The 16281-nt window shown below is 58.7% G+C and overlaps 7 protein-coding genes across 7 annotated transcripts; 4 read left to right on the top strand and 3 right to left on the bottom strand.

Moving 5' to 3' along the window:
- Positions 1-95: 95 nt before the first annotated feature.
- TRAVEDRAFT_109956 (uncharacterized protein) lies at positions 96-812 on the bottom strand (the record flags this gene model as incomplete). The annotated part of the gene is made up of 3 exons (XM_008034672.1): positions 96-242; positions 294-686; positions 759-812. The coding sequence occupies 3 exons, from the start codon at positions 810-812 to the stop codon at positions 96-98; spliced, it is 594 nt and encodes a 197-aa protein (XP_008032863.1).
- A 1130-nt stretch (positions 813-1942) lies between these two features.
- TRAVEDRAFT_158542 (uncharacterized protein) lies at positions 1943-4322 on the top strand (the record flags this gene model as incomplete). Its single annotated transcript, XM_008034673.1, has 5 exons — positions 1943-2207; positions 2267-2705; positions 2764-3619; positions 3681-3917; positions 3977-4322. 5 exons carry the CDS (start codon positions 1943-1945, stop codon positions 4067-4069), a joined length of 1890 nt encoding a protein of 629 aa, XP_008032864.1. The 3' UTR covers positions 4070-4322.
- Positions 4323-4608: 286 nt separating this feature from the next.
- TRAVEDRAFT_33158 (uncharacterized protein) lies at positions 4609-5576 on the top strand (the record flags this gene model as incomplete). The annotated part of the gene is made up of 2 exons (XM_008033774.1): positions 4609-4657; positions 4735-5576. The coding sequence occupies 2 exons, from the start codon at positions 4609-4611 to the stop codon at positions 5574-5576; spliced, it is 891 nt and encodes a 296-aa protein (XP_008031965.1).
- Positions 5577-6131: 555 nt separating this feature from the next.
- Positions 6132-7334, top strand: TRAVEDRAFT_55308 (uncharacterized protein). The gene is made up of 3 exons (XM_008034180.1): positions 6132-6239; positions 6302-6667; positions 6721-7334. The coding sequence occupies exons 1-3, from the start codon at positions 6165-6167 to the stop codon at positions 7180-7182; spliced, it is 903 nt and encodes a 300-aa protein (XP_008032371.1). The 5' UTR covers positions 6132-6164; the 3' UTR covers positions 7183-7334.
- Positions 7335-7705: 371 nt separating this feature from the next.
- Positions 7706-12900, top strand: TRAVEDRAFT_158546 (uncharacterized protein; the record flags this gene model as incomplete). The annotated part of the gene is made up of 19 exons (XM_008034674.1): positions 7706-7844; positions 7906-8214; positions 8280-8433; positions 8493-8674; positions 8771-8922; positions 8974-9288; positions 9345-9578; positions 9636-9761; positions 9823-9979; positions 10039-10226; positions 10280-10493; positions 10543-10715; positions 10771-11140; positions 11193-11395; positions 11450-11670; positions 11731-11917; positions 11968-12395; positions 12452-12556; positions 12609-12900. The coding sequence occupies 19 exons, from the start codon at positions 7706-7708 to the stop codon at positions 12898-12900; spliced, it is 4149 nt and encodes a 1382-aa protein (XP_008032865.1).
- A 179-nt stretch (positions 12901-13079) lies between these two features.
- TRAVEDRAFT_33161 (uncharacterized protein) lies at positions 13080-14016 on the bottom strand (the record flags this gene model as incomplete). The annotated part of the gene is made up of 5 exons (XM_008033775.1): positions 13080-13163; positions 13225-13326; positions 13398-13489; positions 13568-13849; positions 13917-14016. 5 exons carry the CDS (start codon positions 14014-14016, stop codon positions 13080-13082), a joined length of 660 nt encoding a protein of 219 aa, XP_008031966.1.
- Positions 14017-14533: 517 nt separating this feature from the next.
- On the bottom strand, positions 14534-16092 carry TRAVEDRAFT_139094 (mitochondrial carrier). The gene is made up of 7 exons (XM_008034675.1): positions 15975-16092; positions 15893-15909; positions 15560-15703; positions 15357-15507; positions 14971-15302; positions 14740-14918; positions 14534-14680 (listed from the first exon to the last, which is right to left on the bottom strand). Exons 1-7 carry the CDS (start codon positions 16030-16032, stop codon positions 14665-14667), a joined length of 897 nt encoding a protein of 298 aa, XP_008032866.1. The 5' UTR covers positions 16033-16092; the 3' UTR covers positions 14534-14664.
- Positions 16093-16281: the final 189 nt, after the last annotated feature.

Genomic DNA, 16281 nt, shown 5'->3' on the forward strand with positions numbered 1-16281 from the left:
GCTCGGCGCGGCTGGTGTTACAAGAGGTATGTACGACATCTCACGTCTTCGTCTAGCGTATCTCTATATCAAAGGGGCCCATCTATATGCAACTGTCAGCTTACTGGGGCGAACGGGGGAGCGCCATCAGTCTCACCATAGTCGTACACCAGGCGAACTTCGATGATCTCCTCTCCGGGCCCTTCGAAGTGGACGCGCCGAGCGTATCTCTTCTCACCGTCGATCTGCTCAAAACCCCAAGTCTACGGAAACAGATGAGCAAGTCGCAGTCCGCCAAGATCAGGATATCTCACCTGCTCCGAAGACCAGGCCGTCCCGCTCTTCTCCGTGTCGCTCTTCGCGCAGGTGAAGATTATCGCGCCGTTCTCCAGCGAATCGTCCAACCACTCCTTCTTGAGCCACTCGCGGTCGACCTCAGCGAGCGACACGCGCCTGCTCTTTGAGAGTACGTTCCCGAAAACGTGGTCTTCGTGCGATCTCTCTGTCCAGTCCAGAATGCGATACTCGTTCGTCCCCTGAATGCCTCCCGTGAGGGTCTGGTCAATGTCGATGTGCTCGATGCCGGCCTCGTCCTTGTAGTGCTTGACGGAGAGGTACAGGGTCGCCATTGCGATAGCCTTCCTCTTGAACCACCCGACGCCTTGGAGACGAAGGATCTCGTCGGTGTCGTCGCTGAGCGACTTGTTCTACAGCCGTTGCGAATGTCAGATCGGTGTTCGCATGACCACGCACAATCGTGCTCGACCACAACCACGCACCATGATGAACTTGCCGCTGATATCGCGGGTGGTCATATCTGCGGGGGCGGCCATAGCTGTTGATAGATGTTGGGGGAATGGACGTAACTGCAAGCCTGTCCTGACGTATTTATATGGCACAGCGACAGCGCAGCCAGCTGGTCATGAGAGCCTTGCTATCACATGGATCTGCCCCACCACAGAACTCGCTCAAGTCCATGCATGCATGGATGTCCGCCTGTAACATAGGCCGCGGAGCCAGTGGTGTACATACCCGAACGCTACCAGTGCAGTATGATACGCTTCAGAGTCGATCCGGATGTTGTTGCACTCAGGATTCGGATCCGCAAGAACCGGCTGACCCTTCTATGCTTACGCTTCGCCGAGAGCTGCAGTATGTCGTGCAGCTGTGCAGTATGTCGTGCAGCTGTAGGTCGGTAGCTATAGCGGCCGCCGAGCTCTGTGCACCTCGGAACGGGAAAGAGTTTGTCTGTGCGCGGAGGTGTTCGGCCATACGCCGCGACGACGACGGTACTGAGCTACTGCGGTGATAGATGCACTGTCTTGCGGGCATTCATCTGTGTTGCATGCGGCAGTACTTGTTAAAGAAAGGCGTTGGATGAGTACGGTCTGAGAACACGCTATAATTGGTCCAGAACCGATCCAGATGCTTTCGAATTCTCGCAGTGAGGGGCCGCGGAAGCCAAGTGACCTGGGATCTTCCATGCTTACGCTGGAATTCGCCGGGAGCTGTATCGTACAGGTGTAGCCATGACAGTGGCCGAAGTCTGTGAATTGCGGAGCGCGGAAGAGTTGGGCAGGGTACTCCGGAGGCGCGGTCATGCGGGGGCAACGACCACAGTTCCAGCGCGCAGTTGCGGAGATCAATATTGCTCTACCTTGCGGGCAAACGTCTGAGTCTTGCAGGGCAGTATATTGGTGTCACTAGTAGAAACGAGCTGGATGGAAAGATGACCGTCAATGTACAAGGGACTGAAGCTGGCGCCGGTGGACGGCGTTCGCCCGGCGAGCGTCCCATGCCGAGAATAGCAGCGCGAGAATGGCAGCTGCGCAGGCGCATCCGCCGCCCGCGCCTGCCCGCGCACACCGCTCATGGCAACTTCTCTTCCGCCCATGCACACCTAAGCTCGCAAGCACCCCTCTACCCGCCGCGCACAGACCAGGCGTCGTACGCACCTCCCGGAATGGCCTCCACATCGACCTCCGGATCCAGCTCGTCTTCTCGCTTGACCCAGGTCGGCGAGGAAGTGCCCCGCAACGATTCGGACCTGCCTCCAAAGTTCACGCCCCAGCACAGTTTCGAGCTGCAAGAAGCAGATGTTCTCCCGTCCGCGACAGCACCCAGACCGCTCGGACGTCGGCTGCAGAGGGCCTTCTTGCTCGACCATCCGCGCGTGCGCCGTATATGGCTCTACTTCCGAGGTCCGAGGCCCAAAGTAGACCTGCCAGGTACGTCAACTTTGCATGACGGAGCTCTGCGCGACGGAACCTTACCATTGTACGCGCAGCCCCCACCCCATTCCTCAGCTTGACGCTGCACGCAGGGCGGAGAGCCTACAGCGTTGCTCTCGAACCCGCATGGATCCGTTTGACCCGCGCGCTCACGAATCCATGGCTCTTCGCACTGCTTGCCGCAGGATACATCATTGGCTTCGCGTTCTTCGCGCGCGCGCAGTCCTTCCTCACCCCGGCGGATTCGTTCATCGGGTGCACAGCGACGTACTGGTCAGCAAACGACGGGTGCGGTTTGGATGGCCAGTTTTGCGCACCATTCGACAACGCGACGTTCGATTTCCGATGTCCGGCACAATGCAGCTCTGTCGTGCTGCAGAACCCCAGGACGGTCGGCGATGAGCAAGTCGATTTCGTACCTCTCATCGTGGGCGGTGGCGATGAGGATGGGACATACCGAGGAGATTCCTTCATATGTGCCGCTGCTGTGCAAGCGTGAGTTATCCCCGTATGGCTCTATGCTTAGCGATCCCGCGACTGATGATCCACAAAGAGGTCTCATCAGCAACTCCCGGGGTGGTTGTGCTACGCTAGAACTCACCGGCAACTTCTCGAATTACCTCCCGTTCACCGGACACGGTCTCACATCAATCGGCTTCCCCACTGTATTCCCCCTCTCATTCCGGTTCAACCCAACAACATCCCTGCATAGCTGCTCCGACCTACGCAACGAAGCACTGGCATTCAATATCCTCATCACTGCTCTCCTATTCCTCGTCCTCCGACCAAAGCCTATCGTCTTGTACTGGTGCCTGGTGTGCATCGGATTTTGGCATGTCACTCTCTTTTCGCAACCACAGGCGAGCCCCCCACCTCTCGACGTTGCTTTCGAGCAATTCCTCCCCACACTCTTCGTCGCGTATGCGTTCTGGCGGCTCGCGTTTCAGCACACGCTCCCTGCGTTCCGGAGGACCCCTATCGAAGCTTCCGTCTGGTATCTTGCGCCGTACTGGGCCGGAGTCCTCACCAACCTGACCACGGACAAGATTCCCATAGACCGCCTCACCGCGTCCGATATCTCGTCACGACCGGGAGCGTTGACCGCACTCATAATCATCGTTGTCATAATTCTGGTCATCGCGATCAACCAGGTGAGGGTGATCAGGAAGACAGGATGGCTCCCGTGGTACCTCGGGTGGTATATCGCGGGCGGCCTCGTCGTTCTCGTCCTCTCACAGCTGCCAGGGCTGGAGTTTAGGTTGCACCACTATATCCTCGCGATGGTTCTCATGCCTGGAACCGGGTTCCCGACCCGACTCTCCGCAATATACCAAGGCTTCCTGCTGGGAATGTTCCTCAACGGAGTTGCCGCCTTCGGCTTCGACTCTATTCTGCAGACTCCCGCTGATGTGAGTGCTCCGGGCCACTGGCGCTGACTGCGGTAGCTGACCTTCGCTCGCGCACCGGTAGCTGCGGCGCGATGCCCCGCTTGGCTCGGACTTGCCGTCTTTCGCCACGAACTCGACCAACTTCAACGCTTCGACACCGTTCCTCAACCAGACTATCTTCTGGAACGCCCTTCCAGATGGCGAGGGGTGGGACGGTTTTGCCCTCTTGGTCGACGACGTCGAACGGTACGCCGGCACGGCCCTAAACTACACCCTCTCTGCACTTGACCCGAGCCTCCTACACTTCTTCCGGCTCGCAGTGAGTGCCTTCCCATCTGCTAACGAGCCCGCCGCTGACGCACCTTTCCCCTGCCGCAGTTTACGAGCTCGGGGTCAACCGGCGACTTTACCATGGCTGCCACGCTCTATCCCAACGGAACGTGGGTGGACCCTCTGCCGGGGCCCTCGTAATAGACTCGGATAGCTTTTCCTTCATGGGTTACAGCGGACTTCTCTCAGCGTAGTCTTCTTCATTGGGCTTGTAAGTATACTCTTCACGGACGCTGAACTAAAGTTGTATTCTCCACACACGCTCCGGCTTCGACCGCCGTAGCCCCGAGTGTGCTGCGAACGTCTTCCTGCGGCGGCGGGGTGCAGCAGCGCTCCGGCTGCGACCCTTGTAGTCCTGCTCGCGCGGGGCAGCGGTGAGTGCTTCTAGCGTCTAGATCATCAGTTCGGGGCCATTCCGGGCGTGCGGATCATGCGTGCATGGCTTCAAAGAGATCTCTGGCTGGATCTGCCATATCCGTGATTATGGCTAAACGGCGCTTAGTGAAGGGGGTAGGACAATGGAAGGTCTTTGCAGACTCCGACCAGGGCAGGGATATAAGCCTTGCCCAAGGCCCGCCACTCCCCACTCTTTGCCTCTTTCCACCACATACGGCTCTGCGTCCGCCTTATCACCATCGCCTTACCACCACCCACCGCCATCCTTCTTCAACTCACCGACAATGGGCAAGTGCGACGCCGCAACATCCGCAGACTTCAAATACCCCGAGAGTGAGTGCTTGCTCCCCACATCTCAACCGCTGCAGACCGTGTGGCTCAAGTGGCTCACATATGTTCGTCCATGTTAGACTTCATCCCGGTCAAGGGCCGCAGCTGGCAGGTCTACTGCAAGGTCTGCACGCCGCCCGACCACGCCCAAGGCCAGCCCATGACCATCGCCGCCGCCATCCGCCACGAGCGCGAGAACGCAAAACACAAAACGAAGCTCGCGGAAGCGGCACTATGGGACCCCAACTACCAGCCCGAATGTGACTGGACCACACCGCACGTCCCCAAGGGCGAGTCGGCATGGGAGAACGATTACCTGTCGGAACGCGTAAAAGCGTACGTCAACTTCTGGATGGACGGGATCGCGACCGCGGCGCGCGACGAGACGCCCATGCACATGGACGTCTTCATCGCGCGGTACGACAAGCAGTACCAGGAGGAGAACTGGCAGGAGAAGTACGAGGTCTGGGGCGCGGAGGAGGGCGAGGAGGAGGAGTGGCCCGTCGAGGGCTTCGACGGCGAACCTGGGCACTGGTATGAGGGCTATACCGACGGGTACGATCTGACGGGCTGGGACGGAGACCAGTGGATTCACTCGCACACTGCGGAGTCCCTCGCGGTGTTCGCGACGTGGTGGCCCGAGGACCCAGCGCCGGACGCAGGCTGGGGCTTCACGCCTGAAGAGGCCGCGGAATGGGAGAAGAGCCGGCCGGCGGAAGCAGCCGCACAACCATCGCCGTCGTCGAGCGTCACGCCGCAGCAGAGCTCAGAGAAGACGGCGTCGCAGCGGTCGAGGCGACGTCGCCGCAACCGCGGCCGCGGGCGTGGCCAGGGCAAGCAGGAGGGGAAGGAAGCCTTCGTGCCCGACGCGGCGACGCGTCGAGTCGAGGCGCACAGGGACCGCCGCGCGAAGATGTACTGAATACATCAGGTACGTCGCGCTTTACGTCTGTCGCGCGTCACGGAGTTGCTGACTTGCCTTCTTCGTAGTGCCCGCTGCGAACATCGTGGGCATATCGTGCAGGTCGTCTGTATGCCCCGAAGCCACCCCCGGATCGTCGCGCGCGCATGACGCTGCTTGTTCCCGCGTCGACGAGGATCGTATCCTCCTGGCTAAACACCCCATGCCGCCCGTGTAATTCCCCTCCACATTATCTGCTTCGCTCTCATCGTACGTATAAGTTATTGGGACTGTTTCGTTCTTCGTGCGAACTATAATGATATTACTAGCCAATTTCTTTTCCATCATACAACATGTACAGTATCTTCACGAAGTATCGGCGTACTCAATACAGTTGTACTCTGCATCCGAAGCGCAGCCGCGCGCTGCTGCGATTAATCATATGCGCGTGCGGAGATCCCGATCGTAGGCTGTCATGACGTCAGCGTCTCGGGCCACAGCTGTGGCGGTGGTGTCGCCGTGCCTTATAGTCCTCCCACAGCCGTCGGCCATAACTATATTCAGCCAACTCTCTTTGCCTTCTACCACCACCATCTATCTACGACCATCATGAGCTACGAAAACGACCCTTTGCCCGACGGTTGGATCCGCGAGTACGACCCCACCACGAAGCACCCGTTCTGGGTACGAAGCATCGTAACTCCATCCGAAGCGCGCTTCATTAACTGTTCTGCCCCGCTCAATAGGTCCATACCAAAGCGAAGCCACCCCGGTCTATCTGGGTGCACCCGTACGAAGACGAGCAGTTTCTCCGCGAGCATCCGGACATCAGGGATCGTCTCGCCCGCGAACGTGACGGTGGGACGCCGAGCGAAGCCCCGCCTCCATACACGCCCAGGCGCCATTCGTACTCCGGACATGTCAATGCCAATACTTCTGGATCACACCTGAACGTGCCCCAAGTCGATCGAAGGGATACGCGCTCGCAGCCAGGAACGCCCGTGGTGGGAAGCCACGACAGGGGCTTCTTTGGCAAGCTGAAGGACAAGGCCATTGGCACCAAGGAAGAGCGCGAAGCGAAGCGGCGGCAGGAGATGAGAGAAGAGGAGGAGGTACGAGTACCGTTCATTGTTATTGCAGGTGTCGCTGACAGAACAAAATTTAGTACGCGAAGCGGGTGGCCGAGCAGCGTCGCCGCCTTCAGCAACAGCGCGCTCAGCAGCGCGTGTCTTCGCCCATTGGTGGACCAAGCGGATACGGCCAGCGGGTGACCTACAGTCGGCCCATGTATGCAGCGCCCCTGGGGGACCCTTGGAGCAGGAGGGGAGGTGGCTTCGGCGGGGGATACGGCGGATTGGGCGGGATGGGGTACGGCAGGTCTGGCTTTGGCGGATCTGGCTTTGGCGGGTCGGGCTATGGCCGCAGGTCAGGCTTCGGCGGAGGCCTCGGTATGCCGCTGTTGGCTGGTGCTGCAGGCGGACTGCTGTTAGGTGATATCCTCGATGGACCCGGAGGGTTTGGAGGTGGGTTTGGTGGCGGCGGCTTTGGCGATGGAGGGTTTGGAGGTGGCGGATTCGATGGCGGAGGCGGAGGATTTGACGGAGGTTTCGGAGGCGGAGGTTTCTGAGACGGAATCTTTTACTCACCATGGAGGACACCTGCGATCGCTTGTCCCTTGTCGTTCTTGCGTTGTACCGTTATCGTCGGCCAGTGTGACTTCCATGTACAGTGCATGTACCAATTCACGGAGTACCAATTCACGGAGAATGTAGCTTAGACAATAATACCCTTGCAAATTTCCAAGCATGAGGAGTGTGATGTGTTACGATTGAGGTCGCAATGAGAAAATGCGGCGACCTTGCCGGCAACGCGCAGAGCTGTTCGAAGAGCGGAGGAGAATGACGCGAAGCCGCGCAGCGCGCGCCGTCCAATTCCACGACAATCTCGCGCGCTCAGGCTCCCGCGCCCTAGCTGCTTACCCGCCTTTCATGACTCTCGGACCCTCAAGTTCTGCTAGCCTCTGCCTCGTCTAGACGCATGACCTCTATCGCTTGCAGCAAGTCTGACCGCTGAGCATAGACACAAGACCAGTTTCCTTCCGGAATCCGAAGTATCTCTTCCGAGGCCCCCTCTACCCGAGAGGCTAGAATATGGCGCCGCCAACCCTACCCAGTTCTCTCAGTCCCCACGTATGCATCTTGGCATCCCCTGATGTCCAAGACGTCCTGGAGAGGGCTAGTCTGCCACCGCTACCGGACATCCTGCAGTGTTTCTCCCCGCTCCCGCAGAGTACGTACCCATACTCGGTTTACGAAGTGCCTCGCACGCGCGGGCTAACTATTGTGTATAGTCACCACCAGAACCACGTCATTAACGTCGGTTCCGCATGCGTCCTTTGCTTTGCGCTTCTCGGACGTCGTAGAGATAGAAGACGCCGTCCACGAGGATGAAGAGCAGCGCGCCGGGAGGATGATGGATTGGATGGGCTCGCGCATCTCCCAACGGTGTCAAAAGTGGGTGGATATGCTCGAGTCACCCACGGGTCAAGATGGCGGCAAGATGTGGAGAGACCGGACACCATGGTGGGAGGAGGTGAAGAGATGCGTGGAAGGGGACCATGTCCCGAGCAGCGCTGAGGGGTGGAATCATCCTGTGTCGCGTACGTTCTGTTGGAAATAACGCGTCAGAAAGTCGGCCACTGACAGTAACCCTATGCTTACACAGTGATACTGACCGTGACTACTACCGCGGCGAACCCACTACAGGCCCTCCAGGAACTCGCCTCGCGCGCATTCGACTTTCCCCCATGGGTAGACCTCACCTCCATGCGCTATTTCCTCATCATCCACCCTTCCAACTCCCCTCTTGCGGACCCTATGTATGTTCTTCTTCCAGCGTGTTCCGCACCAGGCTGATTTTGCTTCCCTCGCTCTACAGAGCTGAGGCGTTGTTTAATGCCGTCAAGAAACAATACGGCCTACACAGTTTCCTACTCCCTCTCCATCTCCCCACAGATCCTTTGCCTGCCCCCGTACCCGTACCCGCCCTACCGCCACGACTCCCCACGATTATCCCGCTACACTCACCTCCCCGTACCCCACAACCATCTCGCCCTAATAGTACCGCACCCACACCTCCCCCTCCCCCAGCATCGCCTATGCCCCAGCTGCCCCGACCTTCTCCTCTGACCAACAAAGTGCCCGAAAAGCTGTCAGACAACCCTCCACCGTCGCCAACTGTTTATACAGGAAGCACCCTGCGCTTGACGCAAGATGACATTCAGCAGCTCGGTCGCTTCGTGCGCGAGTTTGTGACTATGAGCCTTATACCCTGGATGGAGAAATGTGTAGTAGAGTGGAACGAGAACGTGAGGTCGTCTATACCAGGATCCACGTTCTCTTGCTGAAATGTTTTGCAGTATTCCTCGTCACGACGCCTACCGTCCCGTCTGTTCTCGTCAACACGCCGGCTGTTTGGGGCTTCTTCTGCTGCGTCTTCACCGGCGACACCTACACACGGCTCTAGCCCGTCGGTCTCCTCTGTGTCCAACAGATTCACCCACGGCCCAAATAGCTCCGTCAGCTCCATCACTTCCGTCACGTCGATATCAACGATGGGCGGAGGTAACGTTAACCAGCAGCGACGGCTTGCTGAATTTGCGACTATCCTAGGAGACTACAAGTTGGCCATCTCTGTGTGGGAGACGCTGAGGAAAGAGGGTAGAGGTGGTTCCGTATGTCTCCCGTGCATTTATCTGCAGCTATACCGAAGCTCAAGGTCGATCGTTAGGACATTCTGCCATTACTCTCTGCTCCATCCCCCGCGCTGTCCCTACATGCCGAACACTCGCTTACAACGCTCAGAGGTCCACAACCCCGGGTAGGTTCAGGCTTCGAAGCCCCCGCTCATGCGCAATACCGGGCGCTCGCATATGCTGTACGATGGGAGACGGGTATTGACCGCCAGGAGTTCCTGAATTCCACCCTAGAGGGCGAGCGATGGCTTGTCAGGGCTGCTTACAGCGTATGCCTGTTCTCTCGTTCTAGAAGTAATTGTAGGAACGCTGACGGGTATTTGAAGGCAGAAGAGCCTCCGACTGCGATCCTCTTCGCCCACGCTGCGTTCCTCAGCGAGCTCAAGGGCTTGCGGCGGAAAGCTGCGTTCTGGTACCTTATCGCGGCGGAGAAGCTCGAGAAGACCGGGATTGTACGCGACCGTTTGCTGCGGTAGTCTGTTCGATGCTAATGCTCGACTTCGTGTGCCGCAGAAACCGCTTGCGATGTTCTTCTTCCGCAAAGCCCAGAGTTTATACCGAGATCGACCTCCGAAAGAGTTATCGCCGGCGTTCTGGGAAAGCGAGGACCGCAGTCCCACCCAGTGGGAGGGTTTCACGGCTGTGCTCCCCGCCATCGAACACGAGCTAGGTCAGCATTGTCGCGTTGCATTTCCGCGCCCCCCCTCTAAACCACCTCGTTTCCACCAGGAAGGCTGCTATACACTACCGGAGACACCGCCAGTGCCATCAAATACTTCTTGGGACTCCTGAAGCCGTTCACACCTCAAGGGTCGCAGCTATACCCAACGCATGGCGCCAACGGAGCAGGGTCCCCGCTTCTCCCGCAGCCTAGTAGAGACAAGGTCTATCTCGAGGACTTCCGAGTAGCGTTCCGGGTGAGTTATGCACATTTCATGCTGCAGGCAGTCAATTCACCCGCAGCACGCAGCACTTCAAAACCACAGAAGGCGACGCATGGAAGACTCTGGGACTGCAGCTTCCTATAACTTTTTGCCAGGCGAAACACACGCGGGTAAGGTTTCCTGGGGACGCAGTAGAGGGCGATTCTGCCGCGTGGGAGGTGCTCGAACAGGATTGGGCGGCATTCTGGACACCGCGTGGCAAGGAGAAGCTGGGGAAGAGCGGACAGGCTGCGGTAAATGGTGGGTACGCCCGGTGGAATTCATTGGTCAAGGCTGACGTCTCCCGCAGAGACTTTCTGGGTGGATATCGCACTGCGGAATCCTCTGGATGTCGAGGTCACGCTTTCGGCGTTGACCGTGTCCATACGGGAGGCGTCTGCGAAGGGTGCTGACAACAACCCAGACTTCGTGGAAGTGGAGGTCGTCGATGACATCGTTCTCGGTGCCAAAGATACACGCATGGTGAGTATACCCGCACTTAGGACACTATTCGCCGCTTAATGGCCAATTCTTCCAGATACCCGTGGCAATAAAATGCACGCGCCCTGCAGCACTTGTCGTTACACAGGCTGTGTACGAGTTCTTCTCGCTCCTGCCGGCCGTGGAATCACTCGCTGTCCGCGGTCGCCGGCTCAATGATACCCCTGCCCAGAGGCAAGACAAGTCGTACGCCCCCGATGTGTTGATACGGATCGATGTGGAAGAGGCGGGACAACGCCTGCACGCGCATTTCGTCGATGACCGACACCTCAACCTCGCCCAAGGAGAGTATAAGCATCAACATGTTTGGCTAACCAACTCGGGAACGCGCTCCATCAAGGAACTTTGGGTAGTCACTAATCAAGAGGATGAGTTATGGTTCAATGCTGGCAGCAGCGACTCGACAGGTATGCACCCGGGTTAAGGTGAATGCTCATTCTGACGATCTCCCGTTTAAAGAAGCGTCATCGTCCTCACCGCCCAAGACTGAGGTATTGCGGTCGAAGAACACCCTCGCTCCACGGGAACCGTATCGGGTGCCGTTGGATGCTATTCATTCGGCGCCTCAGCTCGAACCAGGGGAAGAAGTGCAGTTGCCCTTTATTCTTCATGCTGCACATCATGGCGAGAAGGACCTCAGCCTGCTCTTTGTGTTCCGCGAGGTATGTACGGTTCCTGTGCACCATCGTCGCGTACACTGACTGAGAGCTGCTCAGGCCGACGATGTCGAGTTTCACTCTACCCGTGTGACGCGCAGATACGAGGTCAAGCCCATCCTGAAGGTCACCACTTCCGCTCGTCCAAGCCCGTCCGCGGACTCGACCTACATTGTCACTGTGGAGATCGAAAATGTCACCGGATCAAGCAACATCGAGCTCAAGCAACTGTCTGCCATGAGTGCCACCTGGGACTGTTCGCCGATGTTGTCGTCTTCGACGTGAGTAATAGTACAATCACTGAGGGGATACCTGCTGAATATTCGGCCCCTTTTCTCTAGCGGCCTGCTCTGTCCGCCTCATCAAGTAGCAACCTTCTCATTAGGTGCACGGCCATGGACTTCCGGAGCAGGCGTATCAGAAACGAGGGATTTCGTGGCCAACAAGATTCGGGCTGTCCTGCAAGAGACTCCAATCGACCCTTCAGAGCCGCCTTCCCTCGACCTGACTTGCACACATATCGCTTCTGTTAGTAGAAGATACTCCATGCCTTCGATTTGATACTCACTGTTCCACAGGACACAGACATTGTATCTCTGCACAATCCTGCCACCCAGCACTTCATCCACTGCGGCCGACGGGCCATGACCGCACAAGCAACTGCCGCCTCCCACCCAGACATTCCCGCGCGGCTGCACCAGGCCATCTTCCCCCTATACAACCCGTCCACGGTCGACATCGTGCTCTTCTGGGAGCTCCCCGCTCAGAAGCGCGCGGGCCACATCCTGCTGCAGGGTCCGACGCTCGGTGCGGGACATGCGGCGCTGCGAGAGATCGTGCAAGCGGCAAAAGTCATGAAGGTGAAACGCTCGATGTACGCGGAGACGCAGCGCGAGCGTGCGGCGATCCTTGAGGCCGTGCAGGCGTGCGAGTGGAATCGCGAAGACGACCCCGTTGCTGTCTTCGTGCAGGACGGTGCGGTCGTGGAACATGACTTCAGACAGGGGTACGTAGACCGGCCGGTGAAGTTACGTGCCGTAGCTGACCTTTTGTAACGAGTAGGCCTTGCCATGTTCCAGTGGCGTTCACGTTCCGCAACCTCTCGCGCACACACCCTGCCCGGGTAACGCTCAAACTGGCTGAGAACCCAGAGGGTGAACCTTCGAGGTATGCACGCTGGCCACATGCAGCCTGTCTGTTCGCTGACCCTTCCGCACAGCGACCTCCTCCCCCCTCCATATGCCGGCCGCCTAACGTTCCGCAAGATCCTCGAACCCTCGGAAACATATACCGCACACGCAAAACTATGGGCGACTCGGCCAGGAGCCTATGCGCTCGACTCGTGGACGGCCGAGACCGAGGTCGGCGAGCCTCCTCTACCTGCACCAGAACCTCCAAGTGCAGAGTCCAAACCGGCCGCGTGGCGGTCAAGGCAGATGCAGTACCTGCAGCGCCCGCGGGCGGGCGAGCGGCCGTGTGTCGCGGTCGTCGATGTTGGGCGGCTCGCGTAAAGCGTGTGTGTATAGGTATTATAGCGTACTGTACATATTCCAAGATACCAGAGATGGGACAACAGGATGTGGTCTGCAGCGACGCGAGTGCACGCATACAAGTTCGCACGAGCAAGTCGGAGCACCACACAGGGTGAGCAGAGAGACAGATGACCAGGGTAAATGTCGCAGAGGGCGGATCAGTCCTTCTTGGGCTCCTTGTCCTTCTTGGCCTTCGCCGCGGCCTCGATCTGCATCCGCTTGATTTTCGTGTTGAAGTAGGTCTGTGGCGTGGGGTCAGATGTGGGAAACCTCAGGCGATCGTATAGCGGCGTGAACACTCACCCCTGTCAGGAACTGCATAAAGGTGAAGAACGGCACCCACAGCTCTGTGGGCAAGAATTGCTGGGCGAAGACGGTGTAGACCGGGGAAGTCATCCACGTCACCTGTGACGCAAGAGGGTAAGCAACAGCTTCCGGGCGCGCGAAGAATCCGGCGGTTCTGCGCTCATACGTACCCGAATCACTTTCCCGAAGCCAGCCTTCACAGTCTTTGAGACTTCGTCCACAGACTTCGCGCCGTTAATCACCGCCATGCACGCCAGGTATGCTGCGCGCTCGGTCAGTAGTCATGCACAATCACGCAGCCGGCTGCAGCACGCCGTGGCGCTCGGTCACACAAACTCACAGAAGATCTGGATGGGCGCGACGATGAGCTGGCTCGCGAGCAGCATGCCGAGACGCGCGGTGAGCCCAGACTTGCCCGCGAAGGCACGCTGGAGCGCGTTCACGAGCGTGTGCGACATGGGCGCGGACACGAGGAAGCCGTACGCGGCCATCTTGAACGCCTTCGAGGACACCTGCGCGCGCGCGAGGACGTGCACGAGGAACGGCGCGTTCTTGCCGACGCGCGGGGGTGGCACGCCCGCGAGGTGCGACGCGAGGATCTCCTGGAAGAACTGCAGGAACGCTGCGCGCGAGAGGGGCGTGAGCACACGGGGCAGCGGGGAGGGTGCGACCAGTGAGTGTGTACGTGCCTGTGGTGATCGCCTTGGTGCGCAGGGGGTTCGTGGAGAGGCTGCGCAGGTACGCCGCGAGCAGCGGGTTCATCTTGTGGGGTGCCGCGACTGCGCTCATCGTTGCTATCTGGGTGACGAGGAGGAGGTTGTCGTCGTCGTCGAGAGGGGGAGAGAGGGGATCATGGGACGAGAGTTGTGGGGATGGTATATATACGCGCAGAGCCCGAGAACGAGCCACGGGCCCGCCAGTCTGTCCAGATCTCGATCGCGATCTATAGCACTTGTACCTTCTCTGCCCCTCGGCTATTCCGGCTTCTCATCTACCCCGCACTCCTCTCCGTTCTCGTATGCTCCCCGACGGGCCTCATACCCTGCGGTGGGAGGCACTGCGTTGCTCATCTGCATCCTGTAAGTGCTCTACCCAGGCTGGCAGTATGCGCGTTCGTTCTCGCGGCAAAGCCTTTCGAAACCTAGACTCCATCAGAAAAGGATGCTTGACGGGATCGAACTGGCGCTACGCAACAGCCTGGCCGAGTGTGCTCGGACAGCGCAGCTACGCCAGGACTGGACAGACTCGAGAGCGATGCACTGCTTGCAGCCATGGCTAGGCGTCGGCCACACACTCTTAGAGCAGATGCATGCAGAGTAATCCACGTATTGATACGAGCATAAGGTAGGAATAAGCACAGGATAACGAAGTAAGCTCCAGAGTACTCATGGATCTAGATATCTAAACAGAACCGGGAACTAAACGAAAGAACGGCCATTATTGGCCCTTGACCCTACACACCAGAACGCGTCAGTGATACTTGAGAAGTAGAGATGATGCGAGTGGACGCACCAAGCCTTGACATAGTCCGCGAGAGACACCATGCAGATCGTCTGCCAGATGCCGAGACCTATCCGGGGAGTGACACCGCGGTACAGACCCTTGATACCGTTCTCCTTGTAGATGTAGGCCAACGTGTTGACGATGGTCTTCTTCTCTCCGCGCTCCGCAGATTTCGCCATGGATTGCATCTACATTGAGTCAGATTTCATCCGCCTCGTACACCAGTCCGGCTACACGCACCTCAACGCGAACAACCTCAATAGGCTGGTTCCACGTGGCGAGAGCACCACCGATGGACGAAGACAGGATCTTCTCCGGCGCGGTGAGCTTCTCGTTTTCGCCCTTGCCCCTCAGCTTCCGGATGGTGTCCTCCGCAAGACGCGCGAAACCCATCCGCGATCCCCAGTTCGTGCATTGCCGGACTGCGACCGCGTTCACGCCCTTGTTGATGCCCGCAATACCTTCCCGACGGTAAATGTCTGCGAATACGGCCCATGTTGACGGGGGCTTGATCCCAGTGGCTGCCTGTTTGTGCCGCGTGATCTCCGCGGTCTTCATGCATGTGCAGAAACCTGCCAGGGGTAGATGTCAGCGTGTGCAAGGCAGAGAGGCAGCAAGGTGCGCACCCATAGTAGCATATGCCTGTACAATGCCTCCACCCATACCACCGAGGAGACCGGCCACCGCGGGGTTGACGCCCAGACCCGTCGTCGCGACCTCAATCTCGGACGCGGTGAAGAGCAGGACGGCACCCTTCGTCGACGCCTCTATCCACGCCTACGCGAAAACCGTGAGCAAATCTGAACGCATGAGAATGAACGACGCGTACCCATGGGATGAGACCCTGGTAGAAGCCGGCGACACCACCACGACTCCACACCGTCTGAACAGCCTGAAGCATCGTTTGTTGCCGGTTGGCCGCCATTTGTGTCTTGAGGACCTCAAGTGGTTGACCGAGCGTCGTGACCTGAACGTGCACGATAAGTTATGGCACGATGGGCTGCTGTGCAATGTTGTGGACTTGCCTCCTACGTCAGAGGTCAGTACTGTCAAAATATACACATTATGGGCGCGACTCACAAACTACACATCGGGAGCAACAACCCAACCGGAACGCGTCGCTGAGTAATCTGAAGCGGATGAGTGGACACTGAAAGCGCACCATGTTCATGATACCACCTAGAGGCAGAACGATGAGCATTCACGTGGGCCAGCTCAGCAGCCACCGACGCGCGCGGGCTCACCTACGGCGATGTTGGACCAGTTTACGCCCTTCTGTCCGGGCTCCTTAGTGATGGCCATGGCTGCGCGTGGGCGGGGGTCGTAACGGCGGACGAGGGGGAGGGGGACGCGAGGGCTGCGGGGAGAGGGAAGGAGAGACTGAGACTGGCGGGGGCGGCCCCAAATATTGGGGCAGGGCGGCGGCTAAGGGAGGGCTGTTTGGCCGGCGCAAACACGCGTTACCGCGCCATTTCACGAGTAGCGATCACCAGCGCACGGCTGCCCGTCTCGCACCACCCCGCATGGTACGACCAATCCCGCCGCCGCTAT

The sequence above is a fragment of the Trametes versicolor genome (assembly GCF_000271585.1).
Source record: "Trametes versicolor FP-101664 SS1 unplaced genomic scaffold TRAVEscaffold_1, whole genome shotgun sequence".
Classification (NCBI taxonomy): Eukaryota; Fungi; Basidiomycota; class Agaricomycetes; order Polyporales; family Polyporaceae; genus Trametes; species Trametes versicolor.